Source organism: Zootoca vivipara, chromosome 1, assembly GCF_965207765.1.
Source record: "Zootoca vivipara chromosome 1, rZooViv2.hap1.1, whole genome shotgun sequence".
Lineage (NCBI taxonomy): Eukaryota > Metazoa > Chordata > Lepidosauria > Squamata > Lacertidae > Zootoca > Zootoca vivipara.
The window spans coordinates 24,397,019-24,423,715 of NC_142582.1; the positions used below are offsets into that span (position 1 = coordinate 24,397,019).

Consider the following 26,697-nt stretch of genomic DNA (forward strand, 5'->3'; position numbering starts at 1 on the left):
CCCAATCTTTTCCCCTCAGTTTAAATTGTCTTCTCCCCCCAATCTGCTATTAGCCACTTGGAGGGGGCGGAGAAGTATAATATATATATATATAAGCTTTTCTGCTTCCACTATGTACCGGGTATGTGTGTATAAATCCCCAAAATGGCTAAGCTTACCTTTTGATTCTGCTAGAACATATACTGCCTATTGTATACATCAGAGGTGGTGATGTTTCTTGGGTGGAGGAGATCACATGTCAAGGTAGGTGTGGCTAAATATAGGGTTTGAGCTTCTTTTTCTTTTCTTTTCTTTTTTTCTGCAATATCTAGGAAAAACCTCGACTTGGGTTGCCATACATCCCAATTTATTTCCCTGGACTTTTCAGCAATTTCCACCTGGACACTGTATCCGATGGCCGATTGTCAGCTATGTTCCAGACAGTGTGGTGTAGTGGTTAAGAGCGGTAGACTCATAATCTGGTGAACCAGGTTCACTTCCCCGCTCCTCCACATGCAGCTACTCCTTCAGGTAGTGATAAAGTGAGACATCAAATCCAAATTACTCCTCCTCCTCTTCTTCAGATGTATAGCAACCCTACAAAATACAAGTGGGCTAGGTCAGAGTGAAAATATTGTTGTGACCCATTGTCAAGGAAAAATGGGGGGTTGCTGGAGACACAAAAACCTTTTGGCATGACAGAGGGCTACATATGGGAGCAGTCAGTAAAAAGAAATATTTTCAATTAAAAATTACCTTATTTATTTGATAAATAAGGTTTAACCTAATTTCAAATCTATTTTTCTACTCTGCCTTGTGTTGTTTACATGACAGGTGGTATAGAAATAGTTTTAACAAATAAATGATGTTTTGCATTACCCTTTGTAATGCTCAGTGGGTATAATTTTCTGAGGACAAACTTGTGAAGCCTAAGAACTATGTGATTGACTGTCTTCCTGCTGTTGTTTTAGAATTTCTAACAGAAGACCCCCTCTATTTGGTCAGCCATTCATTCACCACACAGATCCGATGATTATATTGTTATAAAAGTTGGTTTTCTCCCCCTCTCTCTGCCTAGCAGTGGCAAGTGCCCATGGGGTTCCAGGCACTCACGCAGGATCTGTGTTCCTTTGGAGCAGGCATAGGCAAACTCTGCCCTCCAGATGTTTTGGGACTACAACTCCTGTCATCCCTGACCACTGGTCCTGTTAGCTAGGGATGATGGGAGTTGTAGTCCCAAAACATTGGGAGGGCTGAGTTCGCCTATGCCTGCTTTGGAGAATTGAGACACGGCAGAGACTGCCGTAGCTTTAAGAAATACAATTTATTCATCCATTTACACCTTCAGTCTGTATGGAGGGAGTCCAGATCTTACAGGACAGTCCTTTCAAAGGGGGCTTGTACTCCACAGCAGTGTAGCCCTGGAATCCAAGTCATCTCCCCCAACCAGCAAGCAGCCAGCCTGCCCAAGATGGATCCCAGTCTTTCTTCCTTGTTCTTCTTACCAGAACACCTTGCTAAAAGACTCTTTTTCTGTCACCTCACACCTAGTCTAGTTACCCTGGCAAGCTTCCAATCCCCCAGACTCTGTTCATACATTAGGGCAAGGGGGAAGGACAATTCTCCTGCATTTCCAATGGTTCTCAACGGCTCCATATTGTTTCTCATTGGTCCTAGGTTGGCCAGGTCGTTTTGCATAGGCTAGCTCGGGAATTCCTCTGCAGCTGGTATTTCTCCCTTCTCACCCCAAATAATCGAAATCCTGCCATTTATTAATTTCTTGGGTTTAGGGGGGTTCCCCCAAAAAACTATAATATAAACGTGTGTACATGAGTGTCTGTATTTCTGTTGCACTGATAAGATGAAAAAATCTGCATGGTTAGCAAAAATATAATGTGATCCCTTCACTTGTACGGAGCTGCATTTCTGCAACTCTTAAAGGTGAGGCAGCCCTCCAATTAAAAACCTTATTTGGATTTCAATAGGCAATTTTTAGTTGGGGTGGGAGAAGCTCAAAATAACCTCATAGGTAGAGGAAACAATAGAATCAAATGGCAAAGTGCTTCTGTAGCAAGTGATCAAGTGTTGCTCTTATTGTATTATCTCATTTTCTTTTTTATGCTGAACCAAAACGTATGTGAGATGCAGTGATCAAGTCATTTGCTTTTTGCAGAAAGAGCAATGCTTTGGCCTTCTAATGCAATCAAGAGCTTCCCACACACATTTCTCTGATCCTTTCAAGCTTGCAAATGGTTTAAGCAAAAGGGGGAAAGGATTTTGAAGTCTGGAGTCATTAGTACAAGATTCCAATTGTAAATGATTACCAACAGGAGGAAAAGGTTGTGTGTGTTTTTTTAAGGCTTTTAAAGTGTAAATTAAGGCAGCCACTAGTAGTGGAAATGCCACATGGAGGCATTTGTGTGTTTAAAATTAATGATAACATGTAGGCCTGAAACTGGAAGACCAAAGGATTAACACACTAATAAAGAGATTGTAGTAATGATGATATATAGAATAGACAAATGAAAAGAAGAAGGCAAACTGTAAAAACAAGACAAAACAAAAAATGGTAGGACATGCAAAAGTAATTCCATAGACACACTGGAATATTGACTCAGGTTGAGTGAAAGATTCCTTCATTGCAGGTGGTTGGACTAGACAGTCCTCATTGTCCCTTCCAACTCTACAATTCTATGATAAAGTCTATGGAAAGATATGGGACACCCCTCAGCAGCGCTTAAAGAATTGACGATCAGAGTACTGAATCTCGAAACTAACACTGATACAGGTACAGATTACAATATGGCATCAACACCAAGTCTCTAGATTTAAAATGTGACACTTCTGAGAATCATGGTTTTCTTTAGAAGAAGCATATCACTAAACAGATTGATTGTATCTTGACTGTTACTAAAACCCAGTAAAGTACAATGTGTCATTTTTCCTTTAACAGTCTTAGCATTCCAAGTGTTACACCTGAGAAGGATGAACTGAGGGCACGGGAAGAGAATAAAGATTCTAGGACCTGGAACCTAAGTTTATAAAGCTACCTGAGAAATATTTACAAGCAAATATCATTTTGTTAATCATGCTTATTATTTTCCAACTGTGTATTTAAAAGTAATCCAGGTCACCTGTAATTCTCAGGGTTTGGCGTTCTGTTTATAATTCTGCTCTTAATTATGACAAAATTTATTTCTCAATCAATTACATGCTGATGGATTTTCAAGTAAAGAGTAGGGCTTCTAAATTCACTGGGGGCTTCACATATAAAACAGCTGGAAAACGGGCTAAACAGAGAACAGCGTAAACAGGGCCCTGAATGTGAGAAAGAGGACAGCTGAGGATGTTCCTGTAATAAATATGATGATAACAGAGAATAATGAGTTTAAGGAAGATTGTTCAAGAGGGTCTGCTTCCACACTAAGTGCAAAACAACACACATTTCTAATTGTAATGAAACCAGACATTGTTTGCAGCTTTAGCAACATATTTATACCAAGTTTAAATTCAGTAATATTCAGTAGTGAGTTTAAATTCTATCATTTTCTGTTCCAGTTATGGTTCATTTACTGTTGTGCCCTGGAGATGTTTGTCTTCTAATTTTTGCCATATTTGATAAAGAGATCACATTGTTTTGAATTGCCTTTTATTGCATTTCCATCTGATTTGCTTCTCCCAGTATTTGGTAGTGCATATTTAAATAAAAAAGGAAAAGGAAATCCCTGAAGGGCTACCAGATGGTGCAACTACTGTCAAGCCAGTTTATACTTAAAGCATGCAGCAAAGTTTTAAATTAGCATTTTCAAAGAGGAACAAACATTCTAGCACTGTATGTTTGTGTGTGTGTGCGTGCGTGTGCGCATGTGCACAGGCAATTCAGATATACACACACATGTGCTTGTAATGAATGTACATTGTTGCTGTGTGTGCATAGTGTGTTTGCAAACTGGTAGCAATGTTGTGTAACCCTCTAAGTTTCACACTTGAAAACTCCCTTACATTTCCTGTTCCACCATTCATATATCCTTCATGGGCAGCCTGCTGTTCTCAAGAAGCTCAGTTTGGCTAGATCAGGCGTCCCGAAACTGCGGCCCTCCATATGTTTTGACCTACAACTCCCATGATCCCTAGCTAAAAGCACCAGTGGTCGGGGATGATGGGAATTGTAGTCCAAAACATCTGGAGGGCTGAAGTTTGGGGGTGCCTGGGCTAGATGTCTGCACATGCCCTGAGATGATGGGACTGGATTTTCTCTGAGCCAAGATTGCATGAGTAATCAGAGTACGCTATGTATCATATATTCAGGGAAAGTCCCCGAGGTTCCTGCCAACCCTCACAGCACCCCACCATATTGGTGGTTGTATAGGGGGATTTCCCTACGCTGACCTAAAACTTAGAACTTCACATGGGCCATGACATTTAATGCATACCTATTTAATCCCCCAGAACAAATGCCAAAATCTAATACAGGCGACACCTCTCTTCCAGCTATTATCCCTTGAACGCAATGAATTTCCTCTAGTAAGCATGTTTTGTCCCTATTTATCATCAATCACTTTATTTGTATGCCACCTTTCCAAAGTTAAAACCATGCCCAAGTCAGCTTACAACATATTTAAAAAAATTGCAAAACTACAAACACAACAAAAGTAGTAATAAACAAGAAACAAACCATCGAATTGTACACAACCAAACCACATAAATCAGAAGAGCCAAAAGAATGCTACCAACTCAGCTACATCCTAAGTAATTTAAGCCAATCCCCACTCCATGAATTTCAGATTCTCACCCCACACATTAATCTTCAGAAGAGATGCCTGTTTCTCTCTATTAGAGCTCCTCATCATACATTTACCCTCTATGATATCATTAACTCTAAGCTCCAAAACCATCTTTGTTGACTTAGCATGGTGCAGCCTTTCCCCTGCTCCAAAATAATACACCAGGCTTACATTCTTCCAAAACAGAGATAAAAGGAGACTGAGCATGTCTTCAGGTTTTGAATGGCAATGCCATTTTGAAAGCAGATCCTCCCCAAGTCATTGAAAAAAATCTTCCAAAGCACAGTATTTTGTATGGCATCTACAGTCTTTATCTATCAAATGACACCCAATATACCATATTAAAGCAAACTGAAATCTCTCATTGTTCACATGGTATACTCTGAATAGATGCAAAACCATTCTCAACTATCTACAGGAGTGCACAATGGGTACATGTTTGAATACAAATTTCAACAATTGTCTGCCGTACAATAATAACAAAAAAAGGGACACAATAGGAGGACACTTCAGCAAAGTCAATTTGAATGAGATGCCCATTTTTCTTTAAAGAGGAAAGATGTTACATTAAAGTGGTCATTCATGATGTAGAAGCAGACACAATAGGACTGGGAGAGAAAGTATGTACAGTTATTTTAGGAAAATGGAAAGAAATTGTTGCTACATGCGATAAGATAAGCTTATCAATGTACTGCTTGCCTCTCCACCAATGGGTGCAGTAATCATGATGATAAGACTCTAATCTATAAATGGTTTCAGATGTTCACGAGAAGCCGTGAGAGAAGTGTGAGTTATGCTTCTTCTCATATTTCCAATAGTAACTTATTTATTTGTCATTTTACTCAAAGTGACTCAAAAATGAGTCAAAGTAACACAGTAAGCAGAAACATATGGGATATTAGTTAAGTAGCAGAATACAGAGTAGGAATAAATGGATTATTCTTCAAATGGAGGTATGTAGAAAGTGGACCCACAAGGGTGAATATTGAGACCTGTGCTTTTTAACTGGTTACTAAAGTAATTAGAGTTAGGGGTGAGCAGTGAGGTGGCCCAGTTTTTTGATACTCAATAGTTACTGACATTTAAAACAAAAAGAGATGGCAAAGAGCTCCAAAAGAACATAACCAAACTGAGGAAAGGGTAGTAAAATGACAGAAGCCTATTCAATAATGCATGTCAAGGCAAAAAAAAATGACTGACTAGCAATGAGACATTGGGGTTCCGATAGTTAGCTCAATGAAGATGTCAACTCGGTGTATGACAACTGTGAAAAAGACGAATTCCACGCTAGGGATCATTAGGAAAGGAATGGAAAATTAAACCAATATCAAAATACTGTTAAACCTATGGGTCAACCACATTTGGAATACTGTGTACAGTTTTGGTCGCATTCCCTTAAAAATGAAATTGTAGAGTTACAATAAAAGGGCAACCAGAATTGTAAAGGGAAGAAGCAACTTCCCTGTGAAAAAGTAGCTTCATCCCATTGACAATTTCCCAAAGGAAGAGAGAGTGCTCTTGCGCTCAGGTCCTGCTTGCAAGTTTCCCAGAGGGAACTGGCTGGTCACTGTGAGACTCAGATGCTGAACTAGTTGGGCCATTGGCTCAATTCAGCAGGCTCTTTTGACCTTCTTGTGAATCTGAAGCTCTAAAGAAAGTGACCCCTCAAATGGTGAGATTTCAATAAATGGAGCAGCATTTACAATTGCCACCAGCACTCCCCATGTTGTTCTTCTGTTCTCTCCAGCTGCAAGAGGAAACCCAAAGCAGAAATGAAACGCTGTCAACTCTTCCCTTTTTCGATACAGCTGGTTTAATTAGTGATAGTTTAGCATCATTTTAGCATAGCTTTTTGTGGAAAATGGATTAAATGTACAGTCTTTTTTGGGACAAATTAGCAAAAGAAAATCTCTAGGAATGCGTAATGAGCTTTTTCAGTGCCGTGTTAATCTCGGTTACCAACAAATGCAAAACGACTGAAGAAAAATTAGGCATTTTGTAGTGTATTGGGCTTCAACTAATGATGATGATTTGGTGATGTAAAATTAATGCATTTTTAATCAACATATTATTAGAACATCCATTTACATGCAATTATTTTCATGAAGAATTAAGTGCAAAGGGGGGGGGGGGATGTTGCTGTGCCCGAGACGCAGAAGTGTGGAAATAGGATCTGTAACAGGGGAAGATAACCTCACGACTGTCACACTTCCAAGCTCATTTTCTTCAGTAAAAGGACAAAAAGAATTAAGAGCCAAGCTATGCTTTTGCAATGGGGATTTCCTGCCTCCTCCTTCCACCCTGCAGCCTATTATGATCACACAAAGCAGCTTGCTCCTGAGGGTTAGGTCACACATACACACATGCACAATGACACAGGATGTGGTTTGGAGGGCTGCATACACCAGAAATTGTCTTATACTGAGTCAGATATTGTCTCCATCAAGACTGGCAGCAACTCTGCAAGGTTTGAGACAAGGGCCTCTCCCAGCCCAACCTTCCGCATGCAAGCAGTGCTTTTTTCTAGCCAGTGTGTGCCAGAGTACAGTTCCGGCACCTCTCAGGTGGGTGCCATCATGGTCCAGGGCTCCCCTGCCCGCTTCTTTCCTGTACATACTTCTGAGACACCCCAAACGAACGTTTCAAGTCCGAGCAGTAGCTGGCCAGCGTGCGTGAGTCCTACACTTTTTAAAAAGATTTATGACTCCAGCCCACTCCTAGCCATGATGGGGCGGGGCCAACTTATATTTCCTTTTCTTCTATCCTTTTCTCGTGTATCAGCAGCAGATTAAGCTTTCCAGGCAGGCCTCTACCATTGCACACACACAAGTTTGTGTAAGGACCCTTCCAAGCTGCCCTCGCCATCTGCCTGAATCTAAGAAAGACATAGCTGCCAAGTCTCCCGTATTCCCCGGGAAACCCCCATTTTTCCAGCTGTCCCCAGCCGAAAAAATGAATTTTTTTGTTTTCCCCCGGTTTATTCTGGTGCGGTGGCCATTTTGGAACTGGGTGGAGCATGCTCAGAAGCGACTTTTGATGCTGCTTTGCCCAGTTCCAAAATGGCTGCAGCGTGACTTCTGGTGCGGCGGCCATTTTGGAACAGGGCAGAGCAGCATCAAAAGTCGCTTCTGAGCATGCTCCGCCCAGTTCCAAAATGGCGGCAGCGCTACTTCCGGTCTGCTACTTCCGCTCCAGTCCCTTATTTCTCAGGTTGGAACTTGGCAGCTATGAAGAAAGAGGGAGGCGGGGGCACATTTATTTGACCTGCACCAGAACCAGGGGGCGACCCCGCCAAAAACCAGCTTGCCGTGGTTTTTAGCACCTCAGTGAGTGGTGAACGCAGCCATCGTCAAACCGGCATCTGTTCAGGGCTGCCCCCAAGTCTCCTGGTGACTTACTGTAAGAGCTTCATGGTGAGCTCTGGCACCTATTTTTCTTGAAAAAAGCACTGCATACAAGTCACATGCTCCACCACCTTCCCCATGAGAAGCAGCAGCAGTAGCAAGAGATTCCAAGTGTGAGTTAGAGTGGCTTTCATACGTATAAAAGGCTCTCTGGATCCTGCCCAGTGAATGCAAAGTATCTGGTCCCTTCCTACTTACTCTGCTGCTGGGTACGCAACAGCTCTAACACAAAAACAGACTGGGAAATATTTCTACATAAAGGTCACATTAAAAGAGGGCGGTTTTGGACTACAGCTCCCATCAGCCCCAGTGAAGTTAGCCAGTAGCCCAGGGTGATGGGAAATGTAGTCGTTTGGCAGGTCACTTAAGCTCTTTCTCTTCGGACATTTCCATCTAAAGGAGGTGGGGGAATATTGGTTCTCCATATTTTAGAACTTATCAGAGCTGGATTCAAAGTGTGATGTAAGTCTTATAGGTAGAATCAGAGCGACAAGAATGATTGGGTGGATCTGTCCCCTGGAAATTATTTTCCATTTGCTATGTTTGCAAAATAATAATGCACATGGACACGAAATATGCCGTGTTTCCCAAGGAACTCATAATATTTATTTAGTTGAAAGATTCATTACTTGCCCTTCAACAAAAGGCCTCAGGACAGCTTACAGTAATACAATCATGCAATTAAAAAACAAAGAAAAGAAATATATCAGTTTATGTATGATTTTAAAAAAATCATGTAAAATGATTCCAAGGAAAAGCAGCATAGTATAGATCAGGCATCCCCAAACTTTGGCCCTCCAGATGTTTTAGACTACAATTCCCATCTCCCCCGACCACTGGTCCTGTTAGTTAGGGATCATGGGAGTTGTAGGCCAAAACATCTGGAGGGCCGCAGTTTGGGGGTGCCTGATCTAGCCCAACTCCCTGCAATGCAGGAATATGCAGCTATCCCTTACGGGAATCGAACCTGCAACCTTGGCGTTATCAGCACCACACTCTAGCAGGCTGAGCTGTCCCCAATAACTGCTTTCCTGTAAAAATATAACTAAATCAGCCACTCACCAGATGGTATTTTGAGGCGTTTTAAGATAAGCAATTTTGTCATTTTAGAAGATTTTATTAGTGAACTGCTTAGAAAAAGAGTAATTAGAAACCTGGGCAGAAAGTAAAACTGAGTCATGCTCCCTGTTTTCATGCTGCTTTGACATGTCTGAAATGGAGGCTCACACATGTCCTCCGTGGGAAGCTCCCATTTTGAAGAAGCACAAAGATGGGAAGAACAAGCCCCCTCTGCTCAAAATTTCCCCATTCCTTAAATGGATTATATTGCTGCATGCCACCCCAATCTCTGAGCGGTGCAAGATTCCAGGGGTTCGTATTTCCCTTTGGAATGAGGCACAGCAGAGACTGTGGTGTCTTTATGACACATGGTTTATTTATATGCAACCTGAGCAAGAGCCACTTTATTTGTTCCAGTAATGGCTCATTACCTAGGCCACGGGTGTCAAACACAAGGCCCGGGGGCCAAATCTGGCCCGCCAGACCTCGTCATGTGGCCCGCCGAGCGCCCCAGCCAGCGGGACCCAGCCGACAAAGCGCCGACAAACAGCTGGGGCCTGAGGGGGGGGTAGAAAGGCAGCCGGAGCAGCGCTGCGTGGAGCGCCCTGAGCCACAGCAGGAGAAGGAGGAGGCAGCTTGCCAGGTCAGCGCCCAGCAGCGCCGCATGGAGAGTCCCGAGCCTCTGCGACGCAGCAGTGCTCTGTAGCACTTTGAATCCTCCTCCTCCTGCCACGGCTCGGCGCTTGGAAACAGCTGCTGCTGCTGCTGCTGCTGCTGAAGCACAGACAAAGCACCCAGCAGTGCCGCGTGGTGGAGGAGGAGGATTCAAAGTGCTACAGAGCACTGCTGCGTCGCAGAGGCTCGGGACTCTCCATGCGGCGCTGCTGGGCGCTGACCTGGCAAGCTGCCTCCTCCTCTTGCCTCACCTCCACCTCCACCTCCTCGTGCCGCGGCTCAGCCTCATGAACGTGAGCTCAGCAGCGGCTCAGCCTCATGAACGTGCAACTCTGAGGCTTTACGCACGTCTCCTAAAACGGACACCCGCTGCCTCACGCTGCACGGGAAATGCTTTTTGCCCCTGGGTCCCTTCGCGCTCTTTTCTGGCGCTGAATCAAGGTGGCGACCCCCCCTTCCCTTCCTTCCTTCCTCTCTCTCGTTCTTATTCTTTCTTTCCCTCTCTACTTCCTTCCTTCTTTCTCCCTTTCCGTCTTCTCTCCCTCTTTCTTTTTCTTTCCTTCTTTATTCCCTTCCTTCTTTCCTACTCTTCCTTCTCTCCCCTCTTTCCTTCCTCTCTCCCTCCTGCTCCCTCTTTTCTTTCTTCCTTCCTTTCTTCCTTCCGTCCTTCCCATCTTTCTTCCTCTCCCTCATTCTTATTCTTTCTTTCCCTCTCTACTTCCTTCCTTCTTTCTCCCTTTCCGTCTTCTCTCCCTTTTTCTTTTTCCTTCCTTCTTTATTCCCTTCCTTCTTTCCTACTCTTCTTTCTCTCCCCTCTTTCCTTCCTTCCTCTCTCCCTCCCACTCCCTCTTTTCTTCCTTCCTTCCTTCCTTCCTTCCTTCCTTCCTTCCCATCTTTCTTCCTCTCCCTCATTCTTATTCTTTCTTTCCCTCTCTACTTCCTTCCTTCTTTCTCCCTTTCTGTCTTCTCTCCCTCTTTCTTTTTCTTTCCTTCTTTATTCCCTCCCTTCTTTCCTACTCTTCTTTCTCTCCCCTCTTTTCTTCCTCCCTCCCTCCCCTCCCCTCCCTCTCCCTCTCCTCAGAAACATAGGATGCTGCTTTATACTTCTGGTCCTTAAACCCTGGAACCAGGAGAGCAGCTCCAGTGAGTCAACCTCAGCCAGTCCCTTTGGTGAAGGGTGGTGGCTCACTGGCAGAACATCTGTCCTGCATGCAGAAGGACCCCAGCATCTCCAGGTACCAGTAGCTCTGCAAAGCTCCTGCATGAAACCCTAGCGAGCCTCCACCACCCAGTGCAGTTACCAAAAATCATTTTTCAATAAATTGTACAATAATTGTACATTTGAATATCTACTTGCCATTATTCTGACTAGGTTTCTGCTTTCAGAGCTAGTTATTACTTACATTATTACAAAAAAACAGTAATAATTGAATGCAGTGACAATAATTTATGATAATAAAGAGTGGACACATAGTCCTACAGATACAACTGGCCCTTTGAGGGTGACCAAACTGCTGATGCGGCCCCCGATGAATTTGAGTTTGACACCCCTGACCTAGGCTATCGCCTCACCAGGAAGCTAGCTTGGCTGCTCCAAGAATTAGAACGGGGACCAAGCATTCAGCCTAACACACACGCGTGCACACACACACACACACACACACACACACACACAACCTCATAATATTTACTATCACTGAGGGTTGCCATGAGGAATAATATTTGTACAGTTCTGTGTGAATATGAAACACTACACAGATACTACACAAGTCTCTTGTTTTCTCAAATTAACATTACTTCGCTTTTCACCATTGTTTATAACTTAACCCCTCAGGGACATATGGACTACATTAGTCAAAAAACAGCATTTTGAATGAGTTATAAACATGCAACACCAGATGGCGCTGGAGAACAAAAAAAAATTCAATGCGATTTTCCATAGCGTTTTTTCCTCTTTTGTTATAACGGTTTGATTTCTGTCTTATTTATAGTGTTGTTTTTCCCCTTTGTGTGGATCCACCCATGGAGACTTCATCAACTTGTCCCATGATACTCTTTGTCTGGTTGTATTGTTGGGAGGAATAAATCCGAACACTACATTTCTCAGATCAGTAAGAAAGCCACCTGAACATTCCCCACTTATGGAAGACTCTTCAGTGTGTCTATAGACTGCAGATATATCCTTCCTTTGCAACAATGCTTCCATATCCTCCCTCATAGGAGTCACCTCCTAGGGGCTGATGTGTCTTTGTACTCCCCCCAATAAAATATTTGTGGGGACCCACGCCCCTACAAAGCTGATGGGCATTGCCATTCAAATGGTATGTGTGCCCCGTGTTATGAGATTGATTATGTGGGGCAGGGCTTACTTGGCCCCTTCCAAATATTTTAGTCAAGTTGGAACCCCTGTCCTCCCTTATGTACCAACTTGGAAAGCCTCCTGAAAACTTTTGTATTCTACCAAAAAACAGAATCAGCACATGCTGAGATTTGACAGGACATGAAGTTTACAGGGGGGTAATGTAGTAACGATACGGAAGGGAGAATTCTCGTTCATACACTCACTGCCAAGCTCTGTACAGGCAGGAGATTTCGCACAAAGAATGCAAAGACTGCTCAGAACCTTTCAACCTAGCATGCAAATTAATTTGTACAAAGACTAATTTTCTGACACTAAAGTTCATCCAATTTATTTACTTAAATTACACTAATTCACCCTCCTGACCTTTCAAACAGCTTATATTGTCTCGGCTGACAACTGCATAACAGTACTTAGCTGTCTCTTAACCAGCGCACCATTTACTTAATTCTGAAAGCTAATATGAAAATGCCTCATGTGTTCTGATCACCCCCTTCAATTTTTATAGCCCCTCTACTCCCTTCCCTTTGCATGGGACTCAAACAAATATCATTGAGAATCACACTCAACTGAGGAGTTAAAATTAGATAAAATAAAAACACATGCTCAAATCTCAAATCCATTTAAAAGCTCAACTGGGTAGCAAAATCCACCCCAAACTGAAGCATCTTCTATAGTAACAGCCACCCCACTTATCTGCATGCAATCAAATTTAACTGTCCTTCTGAACAGCTTTACCATCCCAAGCACAAGTTTATCTGAAACAAACAGAAGGATGGAGGGTAACACAGGAGAATTTGAGGGTGATGTCACTGAAATAGTAAATGAACAAAGCATTGCAACTCCATACTAAATGCCTACTGGGGAAGCAACCCTTAACTATCCCACAAACCTTTAAAACCAACAAAAACATTGAGGTGGAATATAGTCAGACTTAAGACGTGGTGAAGAACTGTGTTAGAGTTCATCCACACTTTCGCTTGACCCGTATTTTGTGTACCAATTAATTCCCCCAGGTCTGAGAGCATCTCTTGTTGTTCTGCAGCTGTGGCTAGTGAAACTCCAATCTTACCCACTGAATTGGATCTTATAAGATTCACAGGAAATCCAAAGAAATATTTTGCTTAACTGAGCTTCGCTTCAGCAGGTAAGGCTGGATTTTCACAAGGCAGAGCCACACAACAATGAAGAAAGAACTTGGACCTGGGTGGCTTAATCTGTATACAATGTAATAAAAAAAAATTCAGGTCAAGCAAAAGTGTGGGTGATTCAGTATTTCCTAGGAACAGAAGCAGCTCTCATCAAAGCTCTGTTTCAGAGTTCTCACTCGCATGAGTGACAATCCTATGGATCTGCTTCATGGACTCCATTGTAGGCTCATTCCCTTCACATGATTAATAATAATAATAATAATAATAATAATAATAATAATAATAATAATAATTTATTACGTATACCCCGCCCACTCTGGGCGGCTTACAACAGAAAAATGAAATAAAATAATCTATTAAACATTAAAACCCTCCCTAAACAGGGCTGCCTTCAGATGTCTTCTAAAAATCTGGTAGCTGTTTTTCTCTTTGACATCTGATGGGAGGGCGTTCCGCAGGGCAGGCGCCACCACCAAGAAGGCCCTCTGCCTGGTTCCCTGCAACTTAGCTTCTCGCAACGAGGGAACCATCAGAAGGCCCTTGGTACTGGACCTCAGTGTCCAGGCAGAACGATGGGGGTGGAGATGCTGGCCAGTAGTTATTTAGATTTTCTGAGTCCAAGGAAGATTTCTTGATGAGTGGTCTCATCACTGCCTCCTTCAATCAGGCAGAGACCACCCCCTCTTGCAAGGAGGCATTAATCATCTCCCTGGCCCAGCTAGTTGTCCCCTACCTGCTAGTTTTTATCAGCCAAGAGGGGCAAGGGTCCAGAGCACAAGTGATTGCCCTAAAGCCTAACCAATCCAAGCACCTTGTCCACATCCTCAAGCCTTCCTAACTGAAACTCATCCAGCATAACAGGACAAGACAGTGCTCTAGACACATCTCAAGATTCATCTGCTCTAACAGTAGAGTCAAGGTCCCAGTGGATGCAAGCAATTTTATCCCCCAGATGCTTTGCAAACAAGTCACAGCAAGCCACCATTGATTTTACCACCTCCCTTGGGCCAGACTGTAAAAGGCCCCGTACTACCCGAAAAAGCTCTGCCAGGCGGTATGGTGAGGATGCAGCGGAGGCTGGAGGCTCCAAATAGCAGGAGTAGGGAACTGACAGGGAATGAGGACATATCTGCTTGCTGGTCACAGAGCAAAAAACAAGAGTAGTCAGAGACTGGTAGATCAGAATCATTGACAGGTTCAAAGGTAGAGACAACTTCTTCCAACAAGGGGTCCTTGCTGGCTGAGATCGAATATAGTCCCTCAGCCTGACTGCCCTCCCAGGTTCTGCCCTCTTACTGGAGAATGGAGATCATTAAAGAGATGGGCTTCTGGAATGAAGCCTGGCACCATGTTTTTTCTCTATTGCCCCCTGCCTGCAGTGGAAACACTTTGCACATGTGACCTTTTGGGGGAAGGATGACCTGAAGGCTCAGATGCTGAAGTCTCTGGGGGCCTTGACTTCTGGACTTAAGTTAGAAGTCTCAGATCTCTGGTCCAGGGTCTGGTGGCACTTACTGACTCAGTTAGCCCCTCTCCCAATCAAGTCACTGTTGGTAGGTTAGGTTGTAACATAGACTTGATGGAGTCGACAGTATTTTTAAAAGGCAATCATACATGAGAGACTAGTATGTTGACTGTCAGTCACTATGATGCATATTTATTATAGCTTTCAAAATATACCAGCAAAATCGCAACAGCACTTTGGAGATACCGTAGCACGGAACTGAGAAGTAACCCACACAATTTCTGTTCCACTGGGACTGCACTTGATTACTTGTTCACACCCCAGAGTTAAAAGGAATAAAGAGAAAAATCATAAAATGAATTAGCGACTGAGGCAGAGTGAGAGTTACTTATTATTATTCCCTTCATACTACTAGGAGGGAAGCAAAGTTTTTTTAGTTCAAGGGTCACATGGTGGCCACATGCTGGTGGTGGGTAGGATGAGGGGCAAGTGGGTGGGAACAGATGTCACTACATTCAAGTCATGCAAGAAGTCAAGGAGTAAGTCCTTTGTGGTGTATAGCCTGAGGAGAATGCAGGGCCTGTAAAGAGCCGGGGGGGGGGACATTTGGTCCATGGCCCCTGATATAGACCATCTCCAGAACATGCTCTACCTGCTTTGAAAAGTCAGCAAGGAAGGTTCCACAGCTTCTATTGCCCAAAGATTCTTCCTGATAGCAAGAAGAGAGAATTTCCTTCCAATCCTAAGTTTACCTTGGGTCTGTAAACTTGACATGCAAAACTTTTGAGGAGTTCCCATATATACAGTATCAGCTCTCCTGTGTAATAGCGTCAGAGAATTTCAACAGAAATGGAAATGAGAGCATGTTTAGTTCCACCCTAACTCACCTTTAGAAAAAAAAATCAAAAGGTGGTTGTCAATATTCCTTCTAATTTATCGCTATGCAGTTCAAAGTTTGTACTGTGTACTAATAGACAAAACTTTAAAACAGTGTTAAATGTCCAAGTGTTGCAAAGGCATGTAGTTTTAAGTTATATTTCATTTGGAATTCAGCTGACTGTCCTTGGTTTGTAAATGACTCACCATGACAATCGTGTTTGGGGTGCTGCTGAGTCAAGGCGGTCATAGGAATCAGTTTTGCTTATCTTGTCAGCACAGCACAGCTCCCTATATAGAGTTTACCCATCCTTCAACGCAGTAGGAGCCTCTGCAGTAATCCTTTACATTTCCAGCACATGGAGGAGAAAGTTAAAGTGAGGGCAAGTAAGTTTGGGGAGGGATCCATCTTGTTTCTCCATTGTTGCCCAACATCTTGGCGGTTTATGAAAAAGAAAGCTTCATATTTTGGTCCTACCATTGATCTCCCCCTTCCACACAATGCAGAGAAAAATGTACAATTACATCATGTAAATCCACAAGAGAGTTCAAGCTGAGAAAAATAAGATATTTTAACTATAGATGAGGTATTGCACTAAGCAGGGGTGTTTCTAGATGCTTAAAAGAATTGGGCACAACCCCATGAGTGACATAAATTTGCACAAAATAGGCATATGCTAATTTGTATGTGTAGATACAGTGGTACCTCGACTTACGAATGCCTCGACTTACAAATGCCTCGACTTCTGAAGTCTGCTAACCTAGAAGTATTTTTGCCGTGCACGTGTTCGTGTGGTCTGCACATGCGCAAAGCGCAAAATCACGCTTTGCGCATACGCAAAATGGACGCTTCAACTTATGAAGGATTCGACTTCCGAAGAGCGCCACGGAACGGATCGTCTTCGTAAGTTGAGGTACCACTGTACAACTTTAGGGTGACTTTCAAAAGGGATAAATACAAACTCGGTGTTTGTTGTTGGGGGTTTACTATGAACTGCAGTATGGAAATGGAATTTTCTGGGTCCAGAATGGCTTAGGGCGGTTTTTCAAAAAAGTTCCAACAACTATTTGTGTCCAGATTCTTACTTCTTGAAATATGGCAACCCAAAGCTATTCATATACTCACATGTCCACTTTAGGGATCAGAAGCTTGTGAGATGCACAAAAATTTCGTTGTTTGGTTAAAAAATACACCAAAAAACAACCTGAAAGATTGTAACACTTCTCTAATTCTCAATTCCAGGTATAAAAAAATGATTTTATATTTCTGTCCCACTCAAATTTCCAAGAGACATTTTACTTATTGGGTTTTGGTACAGTAGAAAAGACTCGGGCTACCCCCTAAAACGATGCCATGGGCACTGAAACTATATACAATGAGAATTCAGGATGGATGAGAAGAAACTGAACCTTGTTTTTCCTATAGGCAGCTTCGCCCTTACTTCTTTTTTTTTCTTTTTCTTTTTTGGATCCTGAGATAGAAATGGAAAGCATAAGAGAAGAGAGGGGGATTTTTCTTCTCCTACTGTAGTCTTTGTATCACTAAAATCTATGATCGCTTAGCTCAGTGGAGGTTAGATATTTCTAAGGCCCCTGGTTTTATTCGTCCCCCATTGTTCCCAATTGTGCTGGCAATTCATCAACAGGACAGGATTCTTCCCCAGCGGTGTCAGCACGAGAAAAGTGCAAACTCTTTAAGGCTTGCCCTTATTTAAATGCTCTACAATGAGAGAGTTTAAAAGGGAACACAGGCAATATATTCATGAGATGCTTTATTTGACAAATCCCCCTGGAAGTGCATAATGTTTTCTTGTTATATATCATCCATTGGCCAGCCTGAACACCTTTTTCATTTCAGAGCTGTCACATCAAACTGCATTTGACTAAAATAAACCTTGGGAATCAAATGTTGATATACACTAAAGCCCGTTCTGTGGCCCATAAATCATTGGGCTATTTGACTACAGATCCCTTTTTCATTTGGATGAGCTTTCATTCCAGTCTGACTTGGCAGTTATAACTCATAGCCATCTTTATTTATTACCTCTGTCCTATAACGCTGCCCAACAGCAGTAAACATGAGTCTAATGATAACAGAGGTTTGAGATGGATGGGGAAACACCCAGTAGGAGCTGAGTCAGCCTTGGGTAGCTTTTGTGCCCCTAAGAGCCTCCTGCTCCTGGAATATAGAGGGAGGAATTAAATGCTGCTCAAAGGTGAAGGTTCCACCAACATAAGCATTTCAGCTTGGCTGATGAAACAGTCTCCCCTCTTCTCCCCGTGTGGTGTTCTGGGGGTTCTACTACCACCACCCCACTCCAGAGCCAATTTTGGGGTGCCACAGGGGAAGGAGAGGTGATCTAGTGCAACTAATTAGTTGAGTCTACCCCAGAGGGGAAATACATTAAAAGTAATACTAATTTCAATGCAGTTTTTTAAAAGAAAGGAAGGAAGGAAGGAAGGAAGGTTGTCCTGAACCCCTGGCCTGCCTGGCAGCAAGACACTATGCCAAATCCAAAGTTCAAAGTCCAGGGGTCAATCCATTTAAGCAAAGTCCAAAATCCGGAGGCCAGGAAATGCAGTACAAGGCCAATCCAAGTAGCCAACTCTGAAGTCCAGCAGTCAGCATGCAGTGCAGAGTCAAATCCAAAGCACAGTCCCCCAAAGAGGTCCAGGAGCATCCAAATCAAGGTCCATCAACATGGGCAAAGCTCATTAATACATAAAGATTAATGAGGGTTGCGAACGGACCTCTAAGAAATGAGTGTGGGTGTTGGGGGGCGGGCTTAAGCCCACCGGGAGCGGCTGATTGGAGGGCGGCGAGTTGCTGGGGTAAATAGGATGTATCTATTCTTTGATTGACAGGGGAAGGCTTTAAATACTCAGCGTGTTGGGACGATCGCCATTCTTGCTATTGATTTAATCTGTAGCAGGGAGCACGTCGCTGGAGCTCAACTACGGTTGGAAATTTCCTTGTTTTACTGCTGATTTGTTCTCTCCTTTCTCAACTCTTTTCTTATCCCATTCTCTCCTTCTTTTATTTGTTAAATACCCCCTTTCCCCCCCTCTTTTTTCCCTCATTCTTCCCCTTCCCCTCCCCCCCCCCGAATATTGGGACCCACTTTTGTTTTAGCGGGCTACGGAGGCAATTTGCTAGCGGTGTGGGTGCTTCGGAGCTCTGCTCCAACGCAGCAGCCCGGCCTCGGCTGCAGGGGCTTTTGCCGCTTTTGGCTTCCCTCCCCCCGCTGCTGCTTCGGGCCTTAGCTGGGGGGGGTTATAGTGCCTGGGGGACGGGTTGCTGGATTTGGGCTTCCCCTCTGGTGGGCCAGCGTGCCGCCCGTTTCCCCCTGCTGTTGGCGATCCCGCTGCACAGCTGATCGGCGGGATCGCCTGTTGCGACTGCGGAGGCGCCTCCGGGAGCGTGCGGAGGCTCGCGCCGGCCTCCAGCCAGGCCCAGGATCGCGCTGTCGAATCGCGCGGCCCCCGCGAAAATAAAGATCGAGGGTGGGGTCGTGCAGGGCCTGGGGTGCCCGCGGCCTCTCTTGGCGTCGTTTGCTGCCCCTCTCGCCCCTCCATCCGCTCCGCGGACGGGTCAGCGCTTCCTCTCACCGCCCCTTGTTTGCTCGGGGCGGGGGGGGAAGGCGCACCTGCGGCTTCTAGGCCCCTTCCGGGTCTGCCGTGGGTGGTTTGGGGGGGCCTGTTGAGGCGGTGAGGGGGCCTTTTGGTGTAGGCCCCTGTGGGGCCTCGGCCTCAATTTTTTGGCTTGCCTGCTTCCCCTGAGGGAAAGCTGCAGCCTTCTACTCCAGATCTGGTCTGAGCCTGGTGCGGCTGGGCCCAGTGCTCCCTCTGGTGGCGGTTGCCTGCATCGCAGGTGAATTTAGTTACCTAGCACCCTGCTGTCGGCTGTACGCTCCCTCTGGTGGGTGGTCTGGGTAATCGCACCTGGGATTTTAATTTCTTTTCCTTGGGCCTCAGTCTCAGCCACGGTGGGCCGCTGATTAGGCCCGTCGGATTCCTGAGTCATCCTTTTGGGTGGCGGCCATTTTGTTGGTGCCTCATAGGCGGCCGCCATTTTGTGGGAGCTCGATTCATTCAACCTCCTCAATTGTATGGGTTACATCTAGTGAGTGCTTATTTCTCACCAATTTTGCGATTCATTTTGCATTTTCTTAATTCATTAGTAGTTTATTGTTGCCTTTTTAGTTTGTTTCTTGCAGACGTTCCATCATGGCTGAAGGCCAAGGGGGCGCGCAGCCGCCTAGCGAGGCTCTATCGAAGAGGATTATTAAGGGTCCTTCACAGGCCCTTCGCTCTCCTCCCTCAACGTCATCGGCGGGTCGTGTGCAGGCCTTTTTAGCCAGCATTGCTGGTGATGCACAGGCCTTGGCCAGTTTTGGCTCTGGCCTGGACGCGCTCATGCAGCAGACTGCCACGGCTGCAGCTTCATTGTCAAGTGCACCTTCGGCCTCCACGTCAGCTGCGGCTTCCGCTACTGTCACAACGGTGGCACAGGTCCACGCTGCCTCCCCCTCAGTAATTCCGGAATCCCCTCCCGAATTGTCCTCCTCAGATGAGGACAATGTTGTACACCCTTCAGGGGTGATAACGACATCCACACAGGTTGGTCCTGCGGTACTTCTTCCTTCTCCCCCATCAGTTGCTAGTAAGAAGAAGGTGCCGCAGGCCCGTGGGCCTACCAAAAAGCAGGCCAAGAAGAAGGGTGTCTTGGGGTCAGGGGGGGCCATGCAACCTGCGGCATTGCCCGCTCCTGTCTCCTCTCTTGTTGTCTCTCCTCAGGTGGCGCTTCCGCTAGAGGGGCAGGATCTATCTTCCACGTCCTCGGCCGAGGACGCGTTGCCTGTGCCGGATAAGACCTCGCTCGGCGGGAAGCGTCGTCATAAGAAGAGGTCCAAGAAGCGAGCTAAGCGTCGCAAGGACGACACTTCCGCAACCTCTTCGACAGGTTCGTCCACTTCTGACGCGGAATCTGACGCGTCAATGGGCCTCTATTGGGGGTTTGGTGAACGGGCTGGGGGCTTCCCTCTTTGGGTTTGGAAACGTAGAGCCAACTCTCACCGTGCACGCTACGGCGCGGTGCAAGATTGTTTGAATGGCACACTTCTCCCTGAGGTCACAGTGTCCACAAATAGGGCCAGGGACATCATCCCTGGCAGCCATCTGTCGTCAAGGTTGCGGTCTCGCATTCTTGATGGGCGTTTCGTAGATATATTTGAACTGGCCCCCCCAGAGGAAGAGGTCCCGGTCCAGGGTAAGCAGGTGACAGCACCTAAAAAAGGGGTCCAGTCTCGCAAGGTCGAGAGGACTTTTGAGAGATGGCTGGATTGTTTTCAGGTCTTCGCAGGTGTTGTAGTTGCTGCCTACCCTCGCCGGGCAGTGCACCTTATCGTATATTTGTCAATTGTGCGCTCCGCATATACAATGGCGGGCGAGGCGGCGGCTATAGCGTATGACGAACGCTTTCGCCACCGGGCTGCCAAGATTAATTCGGCAAGATGGGACAGGAAAGACCTCGATGTTTGGACCACTTACGTGGCTCCGCTCGTCGAGAAAAAGCCAACTGAGCAACCAAAGTCAAAAGCGACCCCCCAAAAGCCTGTTTCCAAGTTGGTTTGTTGGGATTTTAACAAAGGGCTGTGTCAGCGTCAGCCTTGTAGATTTGCTCATCACTGTGATCGCTGCGGCGGGAATCACCCCGCAACTTCCTGTTTTGGGGGTCGGCGGCCCTTTCGGGGAGGAAGGGGGGGCTACAAATCATCCTCAAGGGGGGCTCATCTTGCCCTCCCCGCTCCCCCAGCCACCCCAGCAGCCGCAGCCTCCAATAGATCTTAATTTCTCTTTGGCCTTTTCTCCCATTAGGCTGGCACCCCTTTTAGAATGGTTAAATCGTTATCCCAACACGGGAGCGGCAGCTTACCTGAGGGACGGTTTCTCTTCTGGATTCCGGATTCCGGTGGCATCGCGTCCCGTTGCGCGGAATCCTTTGAACCAGAAGTCGGTGAGGGAGATGTCGGGGGTGGCAAGGAGGAAGATCGATAAGGAAATTGCCCTTAATCGCATAGCCGGTCCCTTTGAGACCCCTCCTTTCCCCAACCTGCATCTCTCTCCCCTAGGCATCGTTCCCAAAAAAGCTCCGGGGGAATTTCGCTTGATCCATAATTTATCGCACCCAAAGGGGTCCTCAGTTAACGATATGATTCCCCCCGAGCTTTGTTCAGTAAAGTACGCCTCTCTGGACCATGCGGTAGAAATAGTGCGAAAATTTGGCCCCGGGGCATTGCTTGCAAAATGCGATATCGAGTCAGCTTTTCGCCTCCTTCCCATCCACCCTAGTGATTTTTGGCTTTTGGGCTTTCAGTTTGAAGGCGCCTTTTATTTTGATAAGGCTATGCCAATGGGCTGCTCAGTAGCCTGCGCTGCCTTCGAAAGTTTCAGCACATTCTTGGAGTGGGCCCTCCGTTTTAGGACCGGTTTGGAGGGGGTCACGCATTATCTCGATGATTTTTTATTATCGGGCGCCTCTAACACGGGCGATTGCGTGGCCCTGTTGCAGGCTTTTGCTGCCCTCACGAAAGAATTGGGTGTCCCCCTGGCCGGTGAAAAAACGGAGGGTCCCACTACTAGGCTAACCTATTTGGGTATCCTATTGGATACCGTGGCCCAGACTTCATCATTGCCTCCGGAGAAGATTGTTAAATTGAAGGGCGTCATCGAGGAGGTTTTATCAGTTTAAAAAGTCACTTTGCGACAATTACAGTCTTTGCTTGGCCATCTTAACTTCGCGTGCAGAGTTGTGGCGCCTGGGCGCCCTTTCTGCGCGCGTTTGAACAAACGCACAGTGGGTCTTCGCTCCCCGCATCAGCATGTGCGTTTGCACCAGGGCGAGAAGGCCGATCTTAGGATGTGGCTTGAGTTTTTGAATGATTTTAACGGGGTGTCCTTGTGGCAGGATGTCTTGACCCTGCACAACGACTTTCAAGTTAATTCTGATGCGGCTGGGTCCTTAGGTTTCGGTTTATTTTGGAATGGCAGGTGGTGCGCTCAGCGCTGGCCTCCTGCGTGGCAGGGGACGGCCATCACGCGGGACTTAACTTTCCTTGAGTTTTTTCCGATAGTTGTGGCTGTTCACCTGTGGGTCGAGGACTTCAGAGACCATCGCATTTGCTTTTGGTCAGATAATCATGCTGTTGTTGACGTCCTTGCAAAACAATCTTCAAGGTCCCCTCGGGTATCGGCCCTTCTCAGGGCTTTCGTTTTACAATGTTTACGTTTCAATATAGCTTTTACAGCGCGTTTTATTCCGGGACTGTCTAATGATATTGCTGATGCTTTGTCCCGTTTCCAGATGGAGCGATTTTGGTCCCTGGTTCCGGACACCCAGACGCAGCCGGAATATTTCCCGGAAAGGCTGTGGAACCTTGGGAGCTCCTAGTTTTGCAGGGAGTAGCTGCGTCTGTATCTCCCTCCACAATGCGTGCCTACCAGAAAGCCTGGACTGATTTTTTGTCCTTCAGACAGCAGTCCATGGCAGTTAGCGGGTCGGTCCGTCCCACCACCGCTCAGGTGTTGCAGTATCTGGCTCACCTGTTTCAATTGGGGAGGGCGGCTCAGACTATAAAACTCCATTCTGCAGCCATTTCTTTCTTTAGTAAATCATTTTTCGACAAAGACCCATGCGCTAAATTTGTAGTTCGCAAGGCTTTGGAGGGTTGGGGCAGACTTTGCCCCCCCCCCCCCGTGGCGCTAAGAGAAACCCTATTACTTTTGAGCTTTTGACTAGCATGCGCTCGCAGTTGCGGGTCGTATGCTGGTCAAAATATGAGGCGCGCCTTTTTTCCGCTGCCTTTGCCGTGGCCTTTTTTGGGGCCCTGCGGGTTGGAGAGGTGGTTTTTGAAAAAGCACGAGCAGGGACTTCCAAGGGTCTTCTTTTACAAGACGTGCGTCTTTCGCCATCCAAATTGCACTTGACAATTAGGAGTTCCAAAACCGACCAACAGGGTCGGGGTGCTGTGATGCGCCTCTTGGCCACCGGCAAGAAGGGCCCCTGTCCCGTGAAAGATATGGCCAAATATTTAGCAGGCAGGCCCCCGGGGGATGGCCCCTTGTTGAAGCATCTCGACGGTTCGCCTCTGACCAGGCAGCAGTTCGCTAGGGTGATGAGGAGAGTAATAGCGGCTTGCGGTTGTAAGGCCGTTGATTACGCTCCTCATTCATTCAGGATTGGGGCGGCCACCACTGCCGCACACTGGGGGCTGTCTGTTGATCAGATAAAGGACTTGGGTCGCTGGAAGTCTGCGGCTTACAAGTCATATGTGCGCAAGCGTCGCTGACATGTTCTTTGTCCTTATTGTTTTCATCCAGGACCTGCACCGGTGCGCATTTGGTTGGCTGGCCATTCTATCGTTTATTGGGCCGGCATAAGGGCCGGTGAAACTGACTTCGGGCGTCAACTTGGTCTCCCCCAACATGTGCAGGTCTCCTGGATGGGTCAGCGAGGAATGCGTTGGGGGGAACTTCTCCCTTTGCTGCAGGATAAGGTTCTCAGGGAGGGTCCACCCCACGCGTTAGTTATTCAATTGGGGGAAAATGATCTTCACGAGTGGGATTGTCTGTCCCTACGGTTGGCCATTAAAAAGGACTTGGTGGTTTTGAAGAATTGGATGCCTAAGGTGCACCTTTTCTGGTCACAATTGCTACAACGCAGAGCCTGGCGCGGCAGCACTGACACAGCTAGTCATGCCGCTTTTGAACGCACGAGGAAGCGCATCAACAGTGCAGTTTCAAAACAGATTGTTGAGCTGGGGGGGTCGATAATCGGGCACCCGGGGATTAAATCTTGCTCCACCTCCCTTTATCGTGATGATGGGGTCCATCTGTCTCCCACAGGGAATGATTTGTGGCTGGGGGCGGTGGCTTGGGGTTTAAAAAGTTGGTTAGGGTTCTGAGTGTTGGCGGGAGCCTGCGGCTTCTGTGGCGGGTTAGGCTTTGGTTGATGAGTTTGGGAGGGGCATGGCATGGAGGTGCATGCCCCTCAGTGCTGCTCTATAGAAGTATTCCGTTAAAGGAATCCTGGGGCTCCGGGGCTCTAGTCCTTACACCCCCGCAATGGGGCGGGGCTGGGGCCGGTACAGAGCACGAGCCTTGGGGAGCATTTCTGGTGGGGGAGATTGCCTGGTCGCAGCTATCTCCTCTACCAAGGTAGTGTTTACTTGACTTTCCTATTGTAGGAAGTCAGAGCTGGTCCTGTCCCATCGTGGGGCAGAAGATTAACCAAAGCCTAAGGCCAACACTCAAAATTAATTTGTAATTTTAAATAAAGTTGTGGCCAAAATTATGCCAAAAACAAAACCTAAAATGATGTGTCTGTCTGAGTTTTTGGGGGGAATTTCTGGGAGGTCTTGGATCGCAAAGCTCATTAATACATAAAGATTAATGAGGGTTGCGAACGGACCTCTAAGAAATGAGTGTGGGTGTTGGGGGGCGGGCTTAAGCCCACCGGGAGCGGCTGATTGGAGGGCGGCGAGTTGCTGGGGTAAATAGGATGTATCTATTCTTTGATTGACAGGGGAAGGCTTTAAATACTCAGCGTGTTGGGACGATCGCCATTCTTGCTATTGATTTAATCTCCCACCCACCCACCCTCTTTTTCTTGCAGGTTTAGGTTGACCTTGCTATGGTGCCGCCTGTATTCGGGGGCCGGTAGGAATTTTTTCCATTTGGCTGATTGGCTGTTGCCATCTGGTTTTTCGCCTACTGCTTAGCAATAGTCACAACTTGTTAGGGTTGGCGGGTTAGGCTTTGGTTGATGAGTTTGGGAGGGGCATGGCATGGAGGTGCATGCCCCTCAGTGCTGCTCTATAGAAGTATTCCGTTAAAGGAATCCTGGGGCTCCGGGGCTCTAGTCCTTACACCCCCGCAATGGGGCGGGGCTGGGGCCGGTACAGAGCACGAGCCTTGGGGAGCATTTCTGGTGGGGGAGATTGCCTGGTCGCAGCTATCTCCTCTACCAAGGTAGTGTTTACTTGACTTTCCTATTGTAGGAAGTCAGAGCTGGTCCTGTCCCATCGTGGGGCAGAAGATTAACCAAAGCCTAAGGCCAACACTCAAAATTAATTTGTAATTTTAAATAAAGTTGTGGCCAAAATTATGCCAAAAACAAAACCTAAAATGATGTGTCTGTCTGAGTTTTTGGGGGGAATTTCTGGGAGGTCTTGGATCGCAACTAAGTAGACACAGCACCCCAGCTCTGCTTCCTTTTGTACTTCCTATGCTGACTGCAGCATGCGGGCTTGACGAGGCTGGTGACCCTTGCTTGCTCCAAGCCTACTCCAGCTGAGGAATCACACACCTCTTCCTAGAGCTAGTGAGCCCCACCTGGTCAGCTAGGGAGCTGGGTTGTGGGCCTTTGCCTGCCTCAGCCTCCTAGAGCACCCCTCCCACTGCTCCCTATGCCTCAGAGTCCACTGTGTTTGTGGAGACGGGCCCTTCTGGTGATGGAACCTGCTGCTCTGGTTCCACCCTGTGAGTACCTCCTTTCCCATCCCCAGTTTGCACCAGTGTGTCCCAGTCCCAGCTATACCCTTTGCATGGATCCTCTTCCTCCTCCCCATCGTCCTGCCAGATCATAACACAGATTGATGGAAAGGACATATAAATAAACATATGCAAGGAAATAGTCTCCTCTGTCCATCTCTAATCTCTGGAAGCTGGTTGAATCGTAAAACTGCTCTCACTAGCATGTTGCTGCTAATGTTCAGCTGAAATCTATCTTCCTGTAACTTAGATTAGATCGAGATGTGGCCCCTGGATCGGCAGGGAAAATGTCTTTGCCCTTTTCTATTTGCATGTTCATACATGATATTCAACAAATGTACAGTCTGTACCTGTATACACCCTTGTTCAGGTGTAATGTTCAATGAGCGCACAG

General features: G+C 46.3%; 2 protein-coding genes across 2 annotated transcripts; both read left to right on the forward strand.

The window, feature by feature from the left end:
• The first annotated feature begins 17,951 nt into the window (after positions 1 to 17,951).
• Positions 17,952 to 25,986, forward strand: LOC148687501 (uncharacterized). The gene is made up of 2 exons (XM_088660624.1): positions 17,952 to 20,715; positions 24,132 to 25,986. The coding sequence occupies exons 1-2, from the start codon at positions 19,980 to 19,982 to the stop codon at positions 24,713 to 24,715; spliced, it is 1,320 nt and encodes a 439-aa protein (XP_088516750.1). The 5' UTR covers positions 17,952 to 19,979; the 3' UTR covers positions 24,716 to 25,986.
• On the forward strand, positions 20,724 to 22,993 carry LOC148687502 (uncharacterized). Its single transcript, XM_088660632.1, has one exon. It carries the CDS (start codon positions 20,751 to 20,753, stop codon positions 21,600 to 21,602), a length of 852 nt encoding a protein of 283 aa, XP_088516758.1. The 5' UTR covers positions 20,724 to 20,750; the 3' UTR covers positions 21,603 to 22,993.
• Positions 25,987 to 26,697: the final 711 nt, after the last annotated feature.

Coding starts and splice junctions, on each gene's coding strand:
- LOC148687501 (XM_088660624.1), top strand. CDS start 19,980: ATGGCTGAAGGCCAAGGGGGCGCGCAGCCGCCTAGCGAGGCTCTATCG. Junction 20,716..24,131: donor TTCCGCAACCTCTTCGACAG/GTTCGTCCACTT, acceptor GTTTTCATCCAG/GACCTGCACCGGTGCGCATT.
- LOC148687502 (XM_088660632.1), top strand. CDS start 20,751: ATGGGCCTCTATTGGGGGTTTGGTGAACGGGCTGGGGGCTTCCCTCTT.